At 40.2% G+C, this 22,763-nt stretch overlaps 1 protein-coding gene across 1 annotated transcript in view; it reads left to right on the forward strand.

Moving 5' to 3' along the window:
* The window catches only part of PLCXD3 (phosphatidylinositol specific phospholipase C X domain containing 3), a 114,492-nt gene extending 112,708 nt beyond the window's left edge, over nucleotides 1–1,784 (forward strand). Inside the window, exon 3 of the mRNA XM_060761435.2 lies at nucleotides 204–1,784. Coding sequence (XP_060617418.2) covers nucleotides 204–360 — 157 coding nt within the window. The 3' untranslated portion in view covers nucleotides 361–1,784. The remainder of the gene's footprint in view (nucleotides 1–203) is intronic.
* Nucleotides 1,785–22,763: the final 20,979 nt, after the last annotated feature.

A 22,763-nucleotide genomic window follows, 5' to 3' on the forward strand; every position in this document is an offset into this window, starting at 1 on the left:
TACCATGTGAATGATATGAATAATTGAAAGCTGGTGTTACACTGTAAAAGGAGTGAAATTTTCCTTCAGTATGATGCATTATCTTGCACTATAGAAGAAATCAATTACAAGACACATATTGCTTGTAATAAACTCTTTCCAAGCTCTGCTCCAGAGGCCTGTCCTTTCACTGATGTGCGAATCTTCTCCCTTTCTTTTCCCAGAGCTCTCCCTGCCATGATGCAATGGGTTCGGACCCAGACGCCGGGTGAAAGCGGTATCAACATTGTCACTGCAGACTTTGTAGAACTGGGCGACTTTGTCAGCACAGTGATAAAACTGAACTACAACTTGTATGAAGATGAAGCTGGCGCAACTTGATAGTCCCATCGTGTCTCCAGTATGCTCCAAAGTGGAACTTTCCCCTCCAGTTGTGTTAGGTTAGGTTGTAATCTTGTGACACAGGTTTTGCAAGCACATGCTGAATATATGTATATATATATCTCTTTTCTTTTGAATGTACTGAGGACTTAGAAATGGTAGGCAAAATGGGAAAGTGTTGTTTCACTTGTTATCACCTTTTTAACATTGGTTTGCTCATGTCTTATGAAATGCAACCAAGTTCCATTCATATAACTATCTTCATCAAGAAAGCCATTAAGTAAATAATATGTAAGTAACCAAATATTTTTTTGGTAATTTTGATGACCATTCATTATTATTAAGGCATAACTGGTGTGAAATAAGTTCTCATCATTGTAAGCAAAACCATGAGCAAAGGTGGTATTAATACTGCCAGGGCACTTAGAATAATAGAACCATAGAGCTGGAGGAGCTCACAGGAACCAACCAGTCCAACTCCATTCTGTATGCAGAAGCACACTAACAAAGCACACCAGTGTCATACACATATTAGTGTTGCGCTAATTGGTAGCATTAGGGTCGTCGTCGTCTCCCAGGAAGGTATATGCCATCTACATTAAAGGTTGGCTAAGATTAGAAAAGAATTGCAGGTCCAATTATTAGTGTATGTATGCATTTATTTATTTATTTACAGTACTTATATTCTGCCCTTCTCACCCCAAATCATACAACACATATACAGTAAACATTCAATGCTGATTATACAATGACGAGACAGACAACAGATAGAGGTATATTCAGGCTTTTTCTCATCATTCGGCATCTTTTGGAGGCTGTGCTCGGTTCCAGCCACAGAAGGTGCTGTCTCTCCACCTCCTCACTGAAGAGCTTTCTTTGTTTCTAAACTTTCCTCTGAAACGTTATCCTAAAATACCTCCCCTCTTAATGCAATTCCTGTTCATCTATTCACATTGCTGTTTTTGATCTGCTAGATGGGTGGGGGAGGTGGACTGAAGCTCACCCTGACCCGGTTTCAAACTGTCAACCTTTCGGTTGGCAAAATTTACTGCAGCTGCAGCAGTTGATTAACCTGCTGTGCTAAAGCGAGCCCTGGCCGATGTACAGATGTTTATGAATATTTTCTGGAATTTCTCAACAATATCCAGTTATGTTGGCTAGCATAAAACCCATAATGCACACATTTTCAATACAAGAACAGTAACTAATATAAATTGTAGTGCATAAGAGTTGCGCAAAGCAGTTGCATAACAAATAAGAGATTGTGAAGCTGCTTGTGTTTCTGTTTTGCCTAACCTTTGCACTACTAATTTCACAACTGATGAGCACAATCGTAACTACTGCACTAGCAGCAATCATCATTCCACTAAGCTTAAATTAGATCTAAGCTTTAGAATATGCATTAGATTTTTATTTTTTTAAAAGAAACCCTCATTGTTAGTCTCTTGTTCTCCTGAAAGTGATTGAATGCCAGAGTCTCATTATACTTGCTTAATTTAACATCTATGACTTTGACTTGGTCAGAAGTCCATAGAAACCATAATTTGTGTTAGTTTGATGCTTTCAGTGGGTCAAACCATTATTTATAAAGTTCTCAATTTTATATATATAGTGCACTCTAACTACCATGGCTCAATGCTATGGAATCATGGAAGTTGTAGTTTTACAGGGTATTTAACCATCTCCATCAAGGAATGCTGGTCTTAGATTTCTTCATTGAAAAGGTCTGATTCTGAAGAGTGGTAGAGGCTCCTTCTTTGGAGGCTTTTAAACAGAGGCTGGATGGCCATCTGTCAAGGATTGCTTTTAATGTGGTTTTCCTGCTTCTTGACAGGGGGTTGGACTAGAAGGCCCTCAAAGTCTCTTCTGACTCTATGATTCTATGCCTCACTAAACTCGAACTCATATGATTCCATAGCATTGAGCCATGGCAGTTAAAGTGGAGTAAACTGTACTAATTCTATATGCACCTCAAGTTGGGCTCCAATCCACTGATTTGTTTCCTTTTCTTGGAAAAGGATGTTTACATCCCAAAAGAATGACTTGTTGTGTAACATAGGCTAACATCAAGTGCAGATGCTAACATTGCCCTAGCTTACCCAAAATGAAGAATAAAAATTATACTCATTCAAGAATGAGAGAGAATGGTTTGATGTAAAGAGTAGAATAGGTCAATGTGTTGTTAATAACCTTACATTGTAATAACCTTTCATTGTCTGTGCGGAATAACGTATGATTAAAAATACCACCTACGGCATATTTGATGGAAGATTTCCCCACTCATTTTGTTCTTAAAGGAATATATGAAATGGTATGAGGTGACAAAGTTCTTGAAGTAAGGAAATGTTAGCCTCTTGCTTCCACTTCAAATGCAGAGCCGGCAATCTGATGTCCTTTAGAAACTCTCAACTGTAGGTAGCTGTAGCACAAAACATCTGGAGGGCACAAGATTCCCACCTTCGCCTTGCAATTTAAAGGTGCAGTTGGAGGATTTGGATTGCAATAAGAATAAAATGAAGCAATTTTATGAGTCTATAACTAATGGTAAAGAAGGAGACTTGATAAATGAATCACGTGTTTCTCAGAGAAACAGCATAACTTGATTTAGAACGTGCATTAATTGAAGTTGCAGGTTGCCCTGAATTCGCTTTGAAAATCCAAAACAAATTGTGACTTTGGGTCTATGTCAGCAATTGGATTGGTTCCAAGAAAGAATTGGTCACAACTGTTACCACAGTAATTCCATATCATCCCCCTCCAGTTCTTGTCATTGCAATGGCTGGTGGGTTCAACATGGCTATTGTCCACTATTAATCACTTTGAGTGATGAGTGATTAATCAATGAGGTGATCAAAGAAGTGGGGTGGGGGGGGGGTGGGAGGGTGCAATTCCTCTCTTTCCCCATCCTACATAATTCTGGTATCCTGACCAATGTCACTCCAAGCAAAGAGTGATGGAAACTAGCCATGCCACACCAGCTGGTTGTTCCGATGATGAGAAGAGGAGGGGAATGATAAGCGTGACCACAGTGGTGAGGCAGCTTTGGCACCTTCTGATGGTCAGGACTCCTTCTCACCTTTACAGACTAGTGGTAAAAACCATACTGGTGCTGATCTGGCATGCAACACTCTGAATCAACCCTGGCATAAAAGGTTCATGTAGAGCAGTGGTTCCCGACCTGTGATTTGTGGACCACCAGTGGTCTGCAAGAACAAAAATATGGTCCGCAGCCCCACAATTACTACATTGTTACCTTGTAACCATGTGGCTATGAGAGCGACTGGTCTCGCAAAACCCTCTTCTAGTACTGAGGCAACAGGGATGATGAGAGGGGAGAGGCTGACTACTCACAAAAGCTTACTACAACCACATCAGCTATAGATTATTAAATATGGTTTTCAGAGGGTGAGTAGATGACAACTACTGAATGACATATGTTCAGTATCAGAAACTAGAGCTGATGTCTATCCAATGCAATTTTCTGAATCAGCATCCCAAATAACCAAACCAAATCTAAATTTGACCAAAAATTGATTCGTAACCCTTTTGGTACTAATGTTGGAGAGTGGTCCCTCGTCAAAGTGGTCCCCGGCCAAAAAAGGTTGGCAACCACTGATGTAGCACCACATTCTTTCTCCATCACTTTATTGAATGAATTTCACTCTACTTGGAACTGGTCCTATGGTTGGCTAGAGTGAGCAACTCAGGTCTTAGGCCCCTTCCACACAGCTGAATAAAATCCCACATTTTCTGCTTTGAACTGGAATATATGGCAGTGTGGACTCAGATAACGCAGTTCAAAGCAGATATTGTGGGATTTTCTTCCTTGATATTCTGTTTTATATGGCTATGTGGAAGGGCCCTAAGATACTGGGGAAGGCCAAGACTTGTAGCCCTCTAGTTGTTACTTCTGAATCCACTTGACCTTTCTGCGTCTTGGATCCAACATATGTATGTTCCCCATGGCCTGTTCTGTACCTCCAACTGCCCCAATTTGATAGGAACAATCCTGATTAATCTTCTGTGGTCTCACCTTTTCAGCTATTTTTGAAATACCTGAATTTACCCATCCTTAGCTTCCTTTAGTCCTTTAATTGCTTCAAATTGAATTTGAAGTGCAAAAGTAGTTTGCACTCAGGTGACTTACTGGCGGAGAAGAGAAGACTATGGGCCTATATCCCAGAATATCAAGGCAGACAATTGCACAATATCTGCTTTGAACTGCAGATATTGCAGTTATCTGAGTCCACAATGCCATATATTCCAGTTCAATCAGATAATGTGGGATTTTTCAGCTGTATGGAAGGGATTTTTCAGCTGCCTTTGTTGAATATTGCCCTTTTTAGTAAATTCAAACAAAAGCAAAGTGCTGCAGCATCTCCTAGCTTTAGCTTCTTTCTCATTAATGACTTCTGTCTCATGTTGCTTGGCCACACATGTTCCAGTTTTCATTGGTGAAATGTCAAGGGCTATTCTTATGTGGTAGAAAACATTTTCCCTTATCAGCACTGAAGTTGAACTGTCTGTCAAGTAAAATCTGTGCACAGATGGAAAAGGTGAGATATCCTGTCATTTAACTCAGGAAGCAACATCTCTTGGCCTGTCTCTGATTACATATTTCAAGTTAATCTCAAGAGCTTGCACTCAAACGAAAGCAGTCACGATAACATTGCATTATTCAAGTTCAGTTGAAATGGATGGGATTTTAGCCCACTTCATATCTGTACTACGGCAAGGCTGAAACTTGAATATCACTTCATGTAGGCAATCTCCACAGGCTAATCTGTTTATTGGAAGCATTTCTCAGCAAGCCACGTGGGAAAGATCTCCTTACATAAGTAAGTCCTTATTATGGAATTGGCACCAATTTCCTGGTGTGAAGCCAAATTCTTGTGAAACAGTTCATGGAGCAGAGTTTATTTAAACTCTATTCTGAAACTGTTATCAAAGAAATGGCTCTCCTTCTGTTTGACCACATCTAATGCACAGGTATGGAATCTGTTTTCCTTGAGATATTGTTGGACTGCATCCGAAGTCCAGGAATGTTTCTTTTCAGGGACAGTGCTCCATGAACTGTTTCACAAATTCCCATGACAGTTAGGTCATGGGAGATATTGGGAGCCGCCATCCCAAAAGGAAACTTTTTCAAAATCTGTCTACAGTTTCAATGATCACTTCATTTTTGATAACTATTTACGAAAGTTTGCTAATTCTTCATATTTGGTAAAGGAAAAAATTGGGGTTAAAACATTCAATCATAGGACTAGCATTCTTGTTGTGTGCCTTGAAGTCATTTCCAAAATAAGGTGGCACTAAGCAAACCTATTATGGTGTGTTCTTGGCAAGATTTTCTCAGGGGGACAGAGAGTGCAACTTTCTCAAGATCTCCCAGTGGGATTCCCTGGCCAGGTGGGGACTGAAACCCTGATTTTTTGATGTTTGGGCGGTGGTTCTCAACCTGTGGGTCCCCAGATGTTTTGGCCTACAACTCTTAGAAATCCCAGCCTGTTTACCATCTGTTAGGATTTCTGGGAGTTGAAGGCCAAAACATCTGTGGACCCACAGGTTGAGAACCACGGTAATTGGGGAATCTGCTTAATAGTTGCTTATTGTTCCATGTAACTACACACTCTTATACCTTCCAAATGTTCTGATTTAGTGGAGACAGTCATAATGAATTCTCTTTAGTCCCACTTTTGAGCTGCTATTAAAATGTCCCAATTAACCCTCCTCCCACTTCCCCACTTGGCCCTCAGCTTACTTCAGTTGTTGCAAATGGAATTAAAAATGTAAAAGTAGGTTGTACTCATTTAACTCAACAAGGGACAGGGGAGCAGAAGTTTGCTCTTACCAGAAGTCCCAGGTGAAAACAAACTACTGCAGCATCTCTTTGCTTAGGTGTTCATCTTCCTTAATGACCACATTTTGATATTGCTTGGTCATGTATATCTCAGTTTTCATCTGTGAAATGTTGGGGAATATGTTTCTGTGACCACAGCTGACATAGGATGCTTTATGGATGGGTTTCTCTTTGTGTTTGTATTTGTTTGACCTACTCCCACCTTTCCATTTTTCACACCCATCTAAATCCAGTGTAGTATTTCACTGGTTCAGAGGAATATCCAGAGATGTCCCTTCTTGTGTGCAATGGTTGGCTATCCTTGAAGCAGAGTGAAAAGTTTGCCTCACCAAGCAAACTCCCAGCCAGCTTCACCAAATGGCTTTAGTATTTCAAGCAGGGCACCCAGAGACACAAACAGTGGTGCCGAAGGGTTCCCTCACATGGACCATCAGAGTTCAGCCAGAAATGACCTTAAAAGTGCATTTTCTTTTATCAGTGAAGCAACAGCTAATAGCGTATTTATAAAATCTATGTGGCATAACTCTGCGATAGCTTCTGTGTTTACATTGTTCTGAGCTGTACCTGTTTAACCTGATAACAAAAGACTAAAATATGCTATATGCGATGTGAAATGTATTGATTACCAATTTGTTCAGAGTTTGGTGATTTCCCCTCTCCCCTCATAATTTTTTGAAATTGTGCCAGTGTTCTCGTAAGTTTCCATGTGTGTATTTGTGTGTACATGTGCAGAGATGTGGGATGTGTACATCGTACAGTATTTGAGAATTAAGCAACTTGATCCCAAATGGAAAGGGTGGTTGTGTTATCTTTTCTTAATGCTGCATCAGCTTAATTTGTGGAATTTTGAAGTAACATGTATGGTTGAGGGCTAAACCCACTGAGTGTTTAGAACTTTTTATATGCCACCCTGAACCATGGTTTTAGTCTTTGATCATTTTCCTTCACAATACACAAGTTTTTTATTGTAAAGAGGAAAATGAATACTAGGAAAGATTTTTTAAAAAAATCTAATCTACAACCACAGATCTGATAATGGAAAAAATGATTGATAGGTTTTATGGTGACATCATTTAGAAAGTCCTCACAAAATATGAGCCTCATCATCAACATATGTCATTCTACTGCTGGGCTGATTTCAAGGAGAGGAGAAGACAGGAGAGGAGGCAGGCAAATTATGGAGTATTTGAAACTTATATCTAATTTAGAAATTTAGTAATTTTGTCCCTCAATCCTGGGTTTTGAATACAATTTTTTAAAAGTCAACCAATCAAGTATATCTGCTTTATTATTTATTTATTTATTTATTTATTTATTTGCCATATTTGTGTCCTGCCTTTCTCACCTTGGATGAGACTCAAGGTGGCCTTATAACAGGAAGCAATTTGATACCATATATACATGTATCAAATAAACAATTACAATCAAAACCAAACAATTAAAAGATGAATTATTAAAATATCAATTGAAATCACACCATCCAAAACCTAATACAGGACTGTTCCATTTGTCCGCCACATTGATTTGTGGTAACTTATTGCACTGCTCCGATAACTTGTCAAAAGCTTGGTCCCAAAGTCATGTCTTAAGTTTTTCCCCCCTGAAGGTCAGGAGAGAAGGGGCTGATCTGATTTCATTGGAGAGGGAGTTCCACAGATGAGGGGACACCATGGAGAAGACCCTGTCTCTCGTCCCCACCAGTTGCACCTGTGAAGGGGGTGGGACTGAGAGGAGCGCCTCCCCAAATGATCTTAATCTCCAACATGGTTCATAGAGGGAGATATATTCAGACAGTTAAGCTGGGCTGTAACCCTTTAGGACTTTATAGGCTAAAGCCAGCACTTTGAATTGTGCTCGGTAGCAGATGGTAGCAGACTGACAGTGGATCTGATGTAACCGGGGGGGGGGGCGAGGGGGGAATGCTCCCTGTACCCCACTCTAGTGAGCAATCTGGCTGTCACCCATTGGACCACTTAAACCTTCTGAAGAGTCTTCTAAGGCAACCCCATGTAGAGAATGTTGCAGTAATCTATTCAGGATTTAACAAGAGTGTGGACTACCATGGCCAAGTCTGACTTCCCAAGGTATGGGTGCAACTGCCGCACAAGTTTTAATTGTGCAAAAGCCTCCCTAGCCACTGCCGAAACTGAGATTCCAGGCTCAGTGATGAATCCAGGAGAACTCCCAAGCTGTTTTGCTAGATGTTCTTGAATGTTTAGAAGACAAAACAATCATTACAAATACGGTAGAATGCATAAAATTAGAAATACCAATTCAAATTAATTCAGCAGCAAATAGAGCCCAAATTACATCTCTCTCTGAAACCTGCAATCCTTTACCTACAGGATTGAACTCAGTGAGCCTTACCGCGTAGTAAAAATCAGATAGGATTATACAATGTGTCAGAGTATTGATTTATTACAAGCAATGATGAAAATAGAACTAGCCCTTATTCCGGTCTACATATTTTCTAGATAGACAGTCAGACATACACAACTTGAGTTCCCCATTAACTGAATATATATGCAGAATAAAGTGTGCTTTCATGCACTGTCTTTACTCTGACCAGTAAGTTTCCATTGTTCTGCATAGACCATGTTCTCAGGCTTTTCAAGCTATGTTCCTTTTATGCACTTTCAATACTCCTGTAATATTTCTGTTTACAAGTGCACAATGTTGCAAGTGTTACTGTACTTGTGAACTGGAGGTTGATGGGACACACTTCTTTTGAAATTCTGCCAATAATAGAATTGAAATGGACAGGAGTTAAAATAGAGTCAGAGTCATTACATTAGGTTAGTAGTAAATTCCAACCAGCACAAAAGGACATACCATATCCAAGTGTAAGTTATAAACAAGATACCAACCAGCTTGTGTTTAGGGTTGTTGGCAGAGTACAAGTACATTGGAAGTTAAATCCCAATGAGCTTACTTTGAGGAAATAAGTATAGAAAGTGGACTGCAATCTATTGGAAGCAATGGAAGAAGTCTACTGTGTTGTATGTAACTTGTTTATTGCTTCTAGTGAGGCTTAATGAAAGTTACCTGTAGCTGAATTAGGGCCATAATAATTGGAAATAAAGAACATGGAAATCTAGATGGATCTTTTTTTTTTACAGAGCCAAGCAGTAATCTCAGCATCATCACCATTTTGATGTCATTCTCTTTTCTGATTGCTCCAGAAAAATATATATACAGAAACCTCTTTCTAAAACATCTCTGCTTTTGCCAAACACATTGGAGTGAGTGGATTACAGTATATTTGGATGTAATGTGTCAATGTGTTAAACTGGCTGAAATTGCAATGTGGACCAAAAGTTCACAGGAATATCCTTGTTTTTTTTTTTAAGGTTCTGGGTACTTCAATAAATGTTGCATTACAAAGAAAATATTTGAAAACATTTCCTGTTCTCTATAGCAAATGTGAATTTTTATTACAAGAATGTGCATTTAATGTAAAGAAGAGTTTCTTTGTATTCAGTGAAACGTCTAATAAAGCCCTGGTACCCATCAACCCATTTTGATTGTCTGTTCTTGGTCTCCAGATTAAATGGTTGCATATACTGTGTCCCTCACGTTCTTCTAACCCTGGAACCCAACAAGGCCTTCACTGTCCCACCGACACCACTGAAGCTTCAGCCTTAAAACATGGGTGCATGTACACCAGGCATGGGCAAACTTCAGCCCTCCAGGTGTTTTGGACTTCAACTCCCACAATTCCTAACAGCCGGTAGGCTGTTAGGAATTGTGAGAGTTGAAGTCCAAAACACCTGGAGGCTGAAGTTTTCTCATGCCTGAGCTACTCTGTAGAATGAATGCAGTTTGATTCCATTTTAATTGCTATAACTCAATGGAATCATGGGAGTTGTAGCTTGGTGAGGCCATCCTTTGGCAGAGAAGGCTGAAAATCTTCTAAATCCATAATTTCCAGGATTTTATAGTATTGAGCTAAGATTAAATAACATTGAGCCATACAGTGTAGATGCACCCATAGAAGTGCATTGCCCCAGAATTGCCCATTGAACAGTTTGGTGGAGATAGGACTATTCTAGAATACAAAGCATAAACTCACTACACATATTATGTTTCTCAAAATGATTGTGGAAAGTTTGGAAGTGTACACAAATGTCTGTGAATCACATCATGCAGGCATTATCAACCTTGATTTGCTTAAAATACTGTCCTGGCTTCTTGAATAGACCAGAACTAGAAGAATGAACATTGAAACAGAACTTTCAGACCACTACTGGAAGAATGAGCACAAGAAACCAGCGTCCAAACATGGAAAGCTTCATGACTACATTCCTGGATAAAACAGGAAATATTGTTTCATGGGACTAATGCAATCCCCTGGGCTTCCACAATTGCTCACCCTGTTCAAGATTTTGTGGCTTTTACTATTACAAACTCTGTGTTTGGTTCATGTTAGAGTCACTATAGGTTGAGTATGAGTATTGTACTACCACTCTGGGAGACCACTGGATTACCTGAGCAAGTCAGAGGAAAGCAATGAAAAACTGAATAAACCTTGCCATAAAAACCCTATGATAGATAGGACTCCACAGTGAAAACTGGTCATGAGAAATGTTAGCAAATGTTGTTGGTTGCATGACAAGCAACTATTAAAAGAATAGAAGCTGTCTCCAGTTTTCACGTTATCACCCCTGCATAGTGGGGGCTGGACTGGATGGTCCTTGAGGACTTTTCCAACTATATTACTCTATGAAATAGGATCACCATAAGTCAGAATCAACTCTAAGGCACTTAACAACAAGTAGTAGTAACAATCCTCAATTTGTTGTATCCCATAATACTAGATAACTCTTTAATTAAATTAAGTGAAAATATTAGAAGCATCAAAAAGACCAAAAAAACAAAACAAAACCTTGCACTCTGGCTATCCAGAAGTAGGAAGAGAAACAGTTCAGAAGAGTTGAAAACACTATCTCACGCTATCCTTTACCACTTACTGCTCTGACCACCATATTGCAAACAGAGAGAGATAGAGAGTGCTTTATAGGTCACTGCAGAAAATGTAATTGAATTGTTCCCATCCTTCACTTTTGTCAAATTGATAGGTTTCCGTCCCTCTTTGTCCTCTTGTGTTCATGGATTCAGATTGGGCTTTGAAAATGGCTCTGTTATGAATTATGATACATAGTGATTTATTCATGGCATTGAGCCAAGCAATCTCCATGCAAATTAGCCTCTGTGGCAAAAGGTGAAGGCCAACTAATCAAAAGGCCTGGCTGTTGTTCGCCCTCCCTTTCTTATCACCCAGAAAGGCTGATGGTCCCACATATCAATGAGGCCTCCGAATGATGATAACAGTGTCTGTGGTGAGTAAATTAATTAAAACCCAGCTTTATAGCTCTCTCTCAGGGTTAGGTGGGAAAATTCATCCATTCCCAAGCCATGAGCTCAATGAGGGCTGGATTTATATTTAAACATTTAATATCACCCAGCAGTGGTGCCTCATAATTAGGCCATGCACACCTAGACAACAAAAAACTGAACAGTAGTTGAAGCTGCCATATACCAAGAGAAGACACATTGGTCCATTTGTCAAGTATTAATCCACCTTTCTTTAAGGTACAGTTCTGCACATTTTGACTGAGGATCAAAGTACAGGTTGAGCATCCCTTATCCAGAATTCCAAAATGTGAGATATTGTAAACTATAGGTGGACTTCCTAGGATACCTGTCAACCTCACAAGGACATCTACTGGCTAGGGCTGCTAGGACTTTCAGTTTAACCATATCTTGGAGGCTGCATGATACTGACTCTAGGTCTTTTGTCTCCCGTCAAAGGCAAAACATTTTTGTGAAGGCCCTCCTCTGGTGTGGCACCCTGGTTATTTCCTTCCTATAGAATCACAAAGTTGAAAGGGACACCTAGGCCTTCAAGTCCTATCCTGTGGTTAATAGAGAAAATTCAGCTGGAGCATTCCCAGGAAGTAGATGTGTAGTATGTTTTGGAAGCCATCCAGAGAAAGAAACCCCATCAGCTCTCTAGTTAATGGATTCCATTGTCTAGTATAGTGGTTCTCAAGCTGTGAGTTCCCAGGTGTTTTGGCCTACAACTCCCAGAAATCCCCGCCAGTTTACCAGCTGTTAGGATTTCTGGGAGTTGAAGGCCAAAACATCTGTGGACCCACTGGTTGAGAACCACTGATCTAGTAGCTCTTACTATTGAGATGTTCCTTCTAATGCTACCTTCTTATAACTTAAAACCATAAGGCCTGGTTCAGCTCTATGGTATAGCAGAGAACAAACTTGTTCTCTTCTGTTCCTCTCTGTGATGCAACTTTAGCTATTCTAGGTATTTTAGATACTTGTTTATTACTGATATAATAGCAATAAACTATTGAAGCCAGTCATGATACCACTCAGTAGTCTCCTCACCAGGCTAAACATAACCAACTCCCTCAAGCTCTCCTCATATGTTTTGTTCTCCAAATCTCTTACCTACCTTGTTACACTTCTCTAACATGTCTCTATTCTTGGCTCCATTTTGATATCAAATTAAAACATGCCTTTTAATATAAAAGCCTTCGGCATCTAACAGATTTTATTCAACATGAACATGTACATGGTTTTAGCCATTTAAATTGGCTTTAATTTGTCAAACACTTCAATATGTTGCAAATTATGCACTTCACATTTGAGATGGCTGAAATTGATTATCTACCATGACAGCTGTGTATATAGGGCAAGCTGGATATAAATATTTATACAAACAAACATTTACTGCCAAAATATATATTATATTTCTTTGGCATGTGTGCCTGGACATGCACACATGCCACGTTCAAAGTAATGAGCAAATGTGAGACTTTTATTTTTCAGAATCAGAATTGAGAGAACTGTTACAGAAGATGTCAAGGCAGGCAACATTGACAATTCCCTCTTCTCACGGCGGGACTCAAGGATGTGAAAGGCTAATAGTCAAGCCGGCTTAGAAAGAACTGTCAGCCACAACTGCCTAAGTGCCGGCGATGTGGGGATTCTAACAAGGAACTCATGCTTCCAACAGTGAACCGTGTGACAAGTATGCAAAAAAAAAATGAAGGAGAGGGTTGAGGTGTTCTTTTTTTAATTAAAGCACACAAACTAGAGGAAGGAAGCAGCGTGTGAGCTCAAAAATAGCACAGTGGACTAAAGTCGCTCAACACATTTTATGTCAGCATTGCCTCCATCTGCTTATGCTGGATCCATTGGAGGCTGGGGCCTTGGATTCCATGTGAGGTAGCAAAAGTGTTCTGGTTTTAAACCCAAACAGTAAAGAAACTATCTGAGATACTCTTGTTGCTAATGGACATTAAGTCAACTGCAGTTTATGAATGAGCGTATTCCACATTCCTCTGTCTTCAGCAATCCTATTAAGGTCTTGCAGACTAAAGGCTGCAACTTCCTTAATTGTATTTATTTATCATGTCAGGAGCAAACCAAACAGTTGTATTGCATTAAAAAACAAACAAACAAACAAACAAAAATCAAAGTTTGCAAACTTGGTAGTTGATTAAACATCCTTTCACCAGTATCTGGCCACTTGGAGTGCCTCTGGTGTTGCTATAAGAAGGTCCTCCATTGTGCATGTAGCAGGGCTCAGGTTGCATTGCAGTAGGTGGTCTGTGGTTCGCTGTCCTTCACACTCGCATATCATGAATTCCACTTTGTAGCCCCATTTCTTATGGTTGGCTCTGCATCTCGTGGTTCCAGAGCACAGTCTGTTCAGCGCCTTCCAAGTCACCCAGTTTTCTGTGTGCCCAGGAGGGAATCTCTCATTTGGGACCAGCCATTGATTGAGGTTCTGGGTTTTAGCCTGCCACTTTTGGACTCTCGCTTGCTGAGGTGTTCCAGCGAGGGTCTGTAGATCTTAGAAAACTATTTCTTGATATAAGTCATTGGCATGCTGGCTGATACCCAAACAGGGGGTGGGCCGGAGATGTCACTGCCTTGGTACTTTCACTATTGCTACTTCCCAGCAGATGTCAGGTGGTGAAATACCGGCTAAACAGTGGTGTGTAATTTCTCCAGTGGTGTAGGGTGCAGACACCCCATGATAATGCGGCATGTCTCATTAAGAGCCACATCCACTGTTTTAGTGTGGTGAGATGTGTTCCACACTGGGCATGCATACTCAGCAGCAGAGTAGCATAGCACAAGGGCAGATATCTTCATTGTATCTGGTTGTGACCCCCAGGTTGTGCCAGTCAGCTGTTGTATGATATTGTTTCTGGTGCCCACTTTTTGCTTGATATTCAGGCAGTGCTTCTTGTAAGTCAGAGCACGGTCCAGGGTAACTCCCAGGTATTTGGGTGTGCTGCAATGCTCCAGTGGGATTCCTTCCCAGCTAATCCTCAGAGCTCGGGATGCTTATCTGTTCTTAAGGTGAAAAGCACATGTCTGTGTTTTAGATGGATTAGGAATCAGCTGGTTTTCCCTGTAATAGGCAGTAAGAGCACCTAGAGCTTTGGAGAGCTTCTGTTCAACCACCTGAAAGCTCACTGCTTGAGTGGTAATGGCACAATTGTAATCCTTAATTGAGTCTATAATGCAGTCTTCCTTTTTTTCTACTGCATTCTACCTTACAAAGTATTGTTGTCTTTTCTACCGAGTCATGGCTTCTCGTGATATGGCCAAAGTATGACAGTGTCATCTTAGTCATCTTGCCTTTTAAGGAGAGTTTAGGCTTGGTTTGCTTTAGGACTCACTCCTTTGCCTTTGAACGGTCCATGATAGCTGCAGAACTCTTCTCTAGCATCACTTTTCAGGTGAGTTGATTTTTTTCCTGTCAGCTTACTTCATTGTTCAGTTTTCACAATCATAAATAAAAAAATTGAAACATAATGGCCTGGATAGGATACCCTAGCACTCAATACCCTACCCCCCCCCCCCCCCGGCAAACAGTCTGAGGGATCGTGAATGTCCCACAGCTTAAAAAGTTTGAAGATCCCTGAGTTATTCCTGAGTTCAGCACCTTGGAGAGTTCTTTTCAGATTTACATTAAACACGGAAACAATTATGATTCGGTGCATTGGAGCTGTTTTGGGCTGAAAAATCACCCCAAGAAGCAAAATATGGGGGGAATTGCTTGCAAGACTGTGTGTGCCCACTGGCTGCTCTTTCCCCACTCCTGGCCTAAACTAATGGCAAACAAAGTGTGGCATAAAGGATATGCCTGGATTGTTCTTTCCAGGATTCCTTACTTTTGGCTACACTGACTGGAACTGATGAGGCCTATGGTAAAATCTGGAGATCCATAAATTTCTGGCAGGAATCCTCCTTTAGTGATAGCCAACCAGAACTTGGTAGAATTACTTTTTGGACAACTCTAGAATCTTCCAGCCAGCATTATCAGGGATTACAGAGACATAGTTTTCTCACTTTTGGCTGAGGTCCAGGTTATTTGGCAGACCACATCTCCTAATACAAACCTACCTTTGCCCTGACTCTCAGGAAAGGCCCTTCTCTCAGTCCCACCACCATCGTAAGCACAGTTAGTGGGTATGGGATAGAGAGCCGCCTCAGTGGCTGTCCCTTGACTCTGGAACTACCCATCTAAGGAAGCCGGATTGGTTCCTTCTGTGCTGTCCCTTCAGTGGTGAGCTTAAACCTTTCTATTCAGGTAAGCTTGTGAATAATAATAATAATAATAATAATAATAATAATAATATAACCCATTTGATTCAGGATCCAATAGGGCGTAATCACAACACTGTTAAAATGCATTCAACTACACGTGTCTTGATCTGGTCTCCATCTCATGACAATAAAGCATCAAGGTCTTACATAGCATTCACTGGGGCCACTTAAGTAAGCAGCTCATGCTGTGATGTGGTTTATGTGTTTGCTGAAGTTTTCTAAATTAACTTGCTAGTGTTTGATCGTGCACATCTCCAAAGCAGCATGTGTGGGGCTTTGGGTATAATTAAATGCAATTAACATAATTACATAGGGATGAATGACTTGTGATGCTCCAGATGCTATCTGAGCTTGATGCTTCCTGGTAGTGTTAATGGCATACTGCTTTCTTTATATGATTCTGCAGGTCCGTTGAGAGGATCAAAGATAGGGTACTTTGGGATGGAGGCCCTTTTCAGTAATTTCTCACCCAAATAACAAAAGGGGAAGACTGTGAAACTGGCCACACAGGCACACAAATACATATACCATATACATGTTGGGGGCAAGTGGAATTGCCTAAATGTGTAGTGTCATTCTATCTCAGCCATGCACTATCAGAGGCAAAGGGTTAGGATCAAGCAAAAGCCAGTTTCTGTTGGCTGATTTTCGCGATCTTCTGGAAGGATGATCTGTCAACAGAACTGGTCTATTGGATCAGAACTACTTGGAGAAGAGCTTAAAAGGGAAATGTTAAAAAGGTAAGGGGAGAGGGAAAAGTTAGTTGTATCCAATTTAAACCTATTACAGACCAGGTTTTGAAAGTAAATAAACAAGCCAATAAACCAATAAAATAAACAAACCAATAAGTAAACCAACTCCAATTTGTTGTTCTCCCTCTTGTATGCCTGGAAAATGCTTAAATAGGTGGTATATTTTGTATATTGTAATAATAAAGAAGCATATAAAATGATGCTGCAGCATGACTAAGGTTATTGCAGTTAAAAAAACTCAAAGAAAGCACCTCTGTGTTTAGTTTTCACAGTTGCCTGCACAACATTTGTCCATCCACCATAAATCTGGCAAGCACTGGCTAATGAGTTGTTAAATAAATGGTAAGTGTATACCTTTGCTGATGGTAAAGCCTGATGCAAGGGCTTGAATTGGCTGTGATGTTGCAGAGTTGTTTTTCTCCTCTCCCCCCAGCTGCTACCAAATCATTTGCAGTTCAGGAAAGGCTAATGGAGTCATAAACAAAGCACAGATGCCACTGTGGCTTTTTTTATTGTGTCGCATTATAGGAAATGGTTTTCTAGATACTGCTGCCACAGAAGCAATGGACGCCTGTCAGAAGTTGTAGAGATAAATGAATATATTCTTGCCCAGATCCTTTGAAGTTATCAGGCCTCTTATACTCCAACTTGTTTGGCAGTTGTTGCAGATCTGACAGAATACTACCAGCATTCTCATCACGATCTGTGACATGATTTGGCATTTCCATGCCCTTAGAGAAACAAGTCAGTTCTAATCCAGGAACCTGTTCAATTCTTCTATAGTGTCAAATTAGAGCAGGGTAGCTATGCAGTGGAGTGTATTGGTTTGAACATGGGACTACCATTCTGAAGGCCAGGGTTCAATTACTTGCTTGGCCATGGAAACCCATTGGGTGACCTCTCAGCACCAGAAAACCCCATGAAAAGATTCTCCTAAATCAGAAATGACTTGAAGGTACATAACAACAATGCAGGTTTTCACCGTTATGTAACCAATCACACAATGGACAAGATAACCATGAACAATAGCCATTGATCAGTAGTTTACAGCCCCCACTGACAGAACTCTCTATGCAGTGTAGCTGCCTTACCAAAAACTTGAATCTGCATTAGAGAGCTTGTGCAAAAGGGTGCTCAGCCTTTGAGAAAGTTATTTGATACCAGCATGAAGTCACTATAGGATTTCATACCTAATCCATATCTTTTCAAGTGAGCTCTAAAACTGGGGACAACATCAAAGCGAGATTCCTATTTATAAAGCTCTGGCTGTATTGGGTCTGGAATACTGATTTCTCACTCATGAGCCTCTCTGGGATATTTAGGGGATACACCCATTTTGGTTTCACCAGCTAAACAGGCATATTTGGTGGGGATGTGAAACAGGCCCTTCTTGGTTTCTGCTCCCAGGCTCTGGGGCTTCCTTCATAAATAAGATAATTTTGTGTTGTCCTTTCCTCATCAAGTGAAAAAACTCCAAGGTTATTCTAGTGAGCTGTTGAAAATTGACTGTTTGACAAGAAAATTACTTTTAGAAAGTCTGCTACACTTCTGTATCTTTTGCTTTTTAGTCAGTACACCTTGAATGATTTTAATTCTATATTTATTTATTTAAAGCATTTACATTCCGCCCTTCTTGCCCTGAAGGGAACTCAGGGTGGAGCACAACGTATATATTGCAATGTCAGAACATAACATAGACTATACATAAATATAAACATTAAACCAGTCATCTCCACTTTCAAGTCAATTGCTTAAAACAAACTCAAATCAGCCATACCGAATCCGGTCAGAAGAGCAAAGATTCCTATTGTTGCCTTATTGCACTGTCCCAAAGGCTTGATCCCACAGCCAAGTTTTTACCATCTTTCTGAAGGACAGGAGAGAGGGGGCTAATCTAATCTCACCAGGGAGCAAGTTCCATGGCCGGGGGACACTAATTGAGAAGGTCCTCTCTCTCATCCCTGCCAATTGTGCCTGTGACAATGGCAGGTCTGAGAGCAGGGCCTCCCCGGAAGATCTTAATCTCCATGGTGATACATAGAGGGAGATGCGTTTGGACAGGTAAATTGGGCCGGGGACATTTAGAGCTTTATAGGCCAAAGCCAGCTCTTTGAATTGTGCTCGGTAGTGAACTGGCAACTGATGCAACATGGGAGTTGTATGCTCCCTGTATGCCGCCCCAATTATTAACCTGGCTGCATCACAATGGACTATTTGTAGCTTCTGAACAGTCTTCAAAGGCAACACCACGTAGACTGCATTGCAGTAGTCTATCCTAGATGTAACAGCTTAATAGAATTTTAAACAAAACTTTACATATGAATTTGTGTCTAGGTGTTTTTACTGTCTTTATTGAGTGCTTGCTTTGGGGAAAAAGTGTGATATCACTAAATGAATACAATAAAACACAGCTATTTAAAAATGGTAAGAACATTGAGTAAGTAAGTAACATCAATCTTGGGACCCATCCACTATGCAGTTGTAGGAATTTGATCCCACTTGAACTTTATTAATTGCAATCTTTTGGTATCCTGAAGTTTGGTGAGACTAGAGCTGCCTGGATTAGAATCCTAAACACTCTTCCATAAACGGTAAATCCCACAAGTCTACAGGATGAAACAATAGCTGTTTAAGTAGAATTGTAGTGCTATGACTGTGTAGTGTGAATAGGCCTGGGAATGGAGGACTAGGAGACCTAAAACAAGGGGGATATTTCCGCTGCTTGCCTTCACTTCAGACTACAGCCTTTAAGCCTCTAGGCTGAGCATTTTAAACTAAACCAGAGTGATGACTCAGAATTTAAGAATATGTGTCACGTTGATTATTGCAGCAGTTCAATTAAAATTGCTGGGACAAAGAGATGCCTCTCTGATGCAATCTCAAAATTACATATGGCATATTGACCTTAACTTAGCATTCCTCTGTATGCAACAGGTGTTCTGAAACCGAAGGAAGGAGGTCTCCTACATAGCTGGGAAGCTGGTGCTCTCTAGTGGTGAAATTTGCTTTAAATGATGGTATGTTAGTTTTGCTGAACATTATGCAATGCAGTATTTATTAAAAGGCAATTATTATTTGCTTCTTCAGTGTGTGTAAGTATGACTATATTTTGCATTTTTAAAATGTTGCCTTGCTACCCAACAGCCAAAACCAGAAAGTGCTACACTCAAAAAGGATGCTGGCACTGCCTCTTTAATAAAGAGACAGGTAAAGGCAAACCTTTCCTGAAAAAAAAATCTGCAAAGAAAAATCCACGATAGGATCACCATGGAAATGACTTGAAGGCTCACAACAACAAAACTATTTTACAGTCCCTGCACATGTGTCCTTAATGGCAGAAATAAGAAATCAGTCTCTCCTGGTATGAAAATAAATGGATGCTGTAAACACAGGCCAAGTAAAACAAAATCAGAAAGCATTCTCTTTTTGTTGATAGAGCTTGAAATTTTACTGAAATGAATGTTTGTAATGAGTAATGAATTATTCATGAGTAACACTAAAGTATGAATATTTTTGATGTCTGATACATATTTCTTCTATGGAGTCAATTTCAGTCCAGCTCAGGTTCCTAATTAATGGTCACAGAAGATGTACTCTTGTGTGGATATTCATTTTCTGTAAGTATATATACATTTGCTTCTTCTGAAATTGGTGGCAGTACTTCTTCAATTCTGCATTTAATTGTACATTGGTTTGCATTGTTGGTTATACAATTATTGTTAAATATAGACTTTTCGTAGCATATTTCCAAATGTGGATATAACTTAGGGCCCTTCTATCCAGGCCCTAACATGTGGAAGAAACCAGGATAAAAGGGGAGGAGGCTACATGACGTTTGCCAAAAATGCATGCTGATTGCATTAATGGTTGAATAACATGTGTTAAAAAGATGTGCTTAAAGTCCATTTTTGGCCAAAAATGCACTTATTTGCATGACTGTATATCCCTGCACTCAAGAAAAACATGTGACTTCATTGCTATATGCCAGTGTAAACTGCTCTAGCATATGTGCAGTTTTTAAAATCCTGAAGCAGCTGGTGAAGGCTGTAAACAAATGGAACCACAGACACATGGGTGGCAAAATAGAAGCACAGTTGGAAAGCAATTCCCATGACAACTCTCTACAAGCATTCCTTTGTTCTGGAGTTTATGAAATTAAACAGAGCTTGAATTTACACAGTGGGCACCAGCATAGCAGGCAATTGACCCCAAAGGCAACCGAGGTTCAAGAGGGGAAAAGTAAAGGCTATAGGAGAGATAATGACAAGAAACTGGATTGTGTGCACTTTCATACATCCACATCAGCGCTTATGAAATACAGAACTTGTCAGAGTCATTTTTAATTACTTTTTTTAAAAAAAAGTAAAATTCCTGCAGATGTACCATGTGTCCATCTTGCGGATTTCTAAAACCTGCTACAGTTGAACCTGTTAGGATGCTGGGGGACCATTTATGGGAACTGATAGCTCCATGACTGAATGCTCCTTAAGGTCCCGCGATTTTTAAACCCACTTCTTTCTCCCAGTTTATGAGGCTGTCTGGAAGGGCCCCTAGATCTAATAATGATTGAGATTCTGCATCACAAAGACATAACATCCCTCCCTCTTAACATTTCGGAGGCAAGTTAAAACATGGCTGTTCGAGCAAGCATTTACAAAATGCAGAGTAGCTAATATAGGAAATCGAACGATTTGACAATGGAACTGGACAATGCTTGATAATAATGAGAAGCTAATGATGTTGTTTTTATTGCTTTTGTGGTGTTTTATATTGTTTAATGTTTTAATCTGTATTATGTTTTTATATGTACTGATTTGTTGGAAACCGCCTTGAGTCACCGATTGGCTGAGAAAGGCAGTATACAAATACAGCAAAGAAATAAATAACACAAAGATTCTGTAGGGAGAAGTACGCCATGTTTCCTGTGTCCCTTAACCATAAAAACCATCTTTTTATCATGTGACACTACATGAGTATGTTAGGTGGAGATTGAGAAATTTCTGGGAAGTATCTGGCCAAATGCATGACTAAGAAGGCATCCTTTGTGACTTTAAAGAGTCCTCCAAATGTCCTAGAACAATGGTTGTCAAATATATTCCTCCATAGGTTTTGGACCTCAATTCCTAAAAGTCAAGGTGAAGGAATCTGTGAACTGAAGGCTGGATCTATACAGCGCTATATCCCAGAATCTGATCCCAGATTATTTGATTTGAACTGGATTATATAAGTCTACACTGCTATATAAACTGGGATAAGAAGATAATCTGAGATCAGATCCTGGGATATAGGGTAGTAGTGTAGATCCAGCTGAAGGCTAATAACAAGGTCACAAGTTTGAGATCCACTGCCCTACAGAACAGTGTTATCATCATATGTTTGATAATAGGAACATAGCCAGATGCTCCTCAGATGTCCTTTGCTCCCTATCAACCACTACATGACTATTTTGCACTGAGCAGTGTGAAAAAGATGAGTTTGGAGAGGGTTTTACTGGTTAGGTAGGAGAAATAGAGATTTACATCCTCTGCAAGGACCAAAAATGAATTATGCAGATATAGATGCACTTGTGTCATATCACTTTCTTTGTAGTGAGATGACAGGATTAGTGCTTTTCCTTATCTGCACCCGTAGATCATATCAAAATTAATAGTTTTGGCTTCCAAACCTGTCCTTGACTTATCCATGAGGTCATCTATACTTTTGCAAACCATTTTATGCAGCAGAAAGAACTAGTATTATATATCAGCTACTGTCCCAACCCCCAAAACAATGAAAATATCATTCACCTGATTTCTCTAATTCCTGGCAAAATAGACCTGCTTCTCTTCAAGTAACGGATAGAAGAGATGCTACAATCATGGTAATATTGTCACAGTTGTGACCAAGAATATGGAATGGTTATAGATTAGTAAATCTAAGTCAGACAGTGCTGTTTCATGGCTTGGCCTGACTTACCGGGCTGAGCGGGTTGCAGTGCAGGGTGTCCTCACTGCCATCTTGGGCTAGGGGGCTTCTTCCTCTTAGAAGTCCCCTGGGTGGCTTGGGTGGCGAGAAAGTTTCCCGCCAGCTGGCCAATGGTTGGGCTGGCCCCACCCCATTTTGGGCCTGGCTGCAGCCAGCCCTTTCTTCTACCTGGGCAGCCT

Source organism: Anolis sagrei, chromosome 2 (assembly GCF_037176765.1).
Source record: "Anolis sagrei isolate rAnoSag1 chromosome 2, rAnoSag1.mat, whole genome shotgun sequence".
Lineage (NCBI taxonomy): Eukaryota > Metazoa > Chordata > Lepidosauria > Squamata > Dactyloidae > Anolis > Anolis sagrei.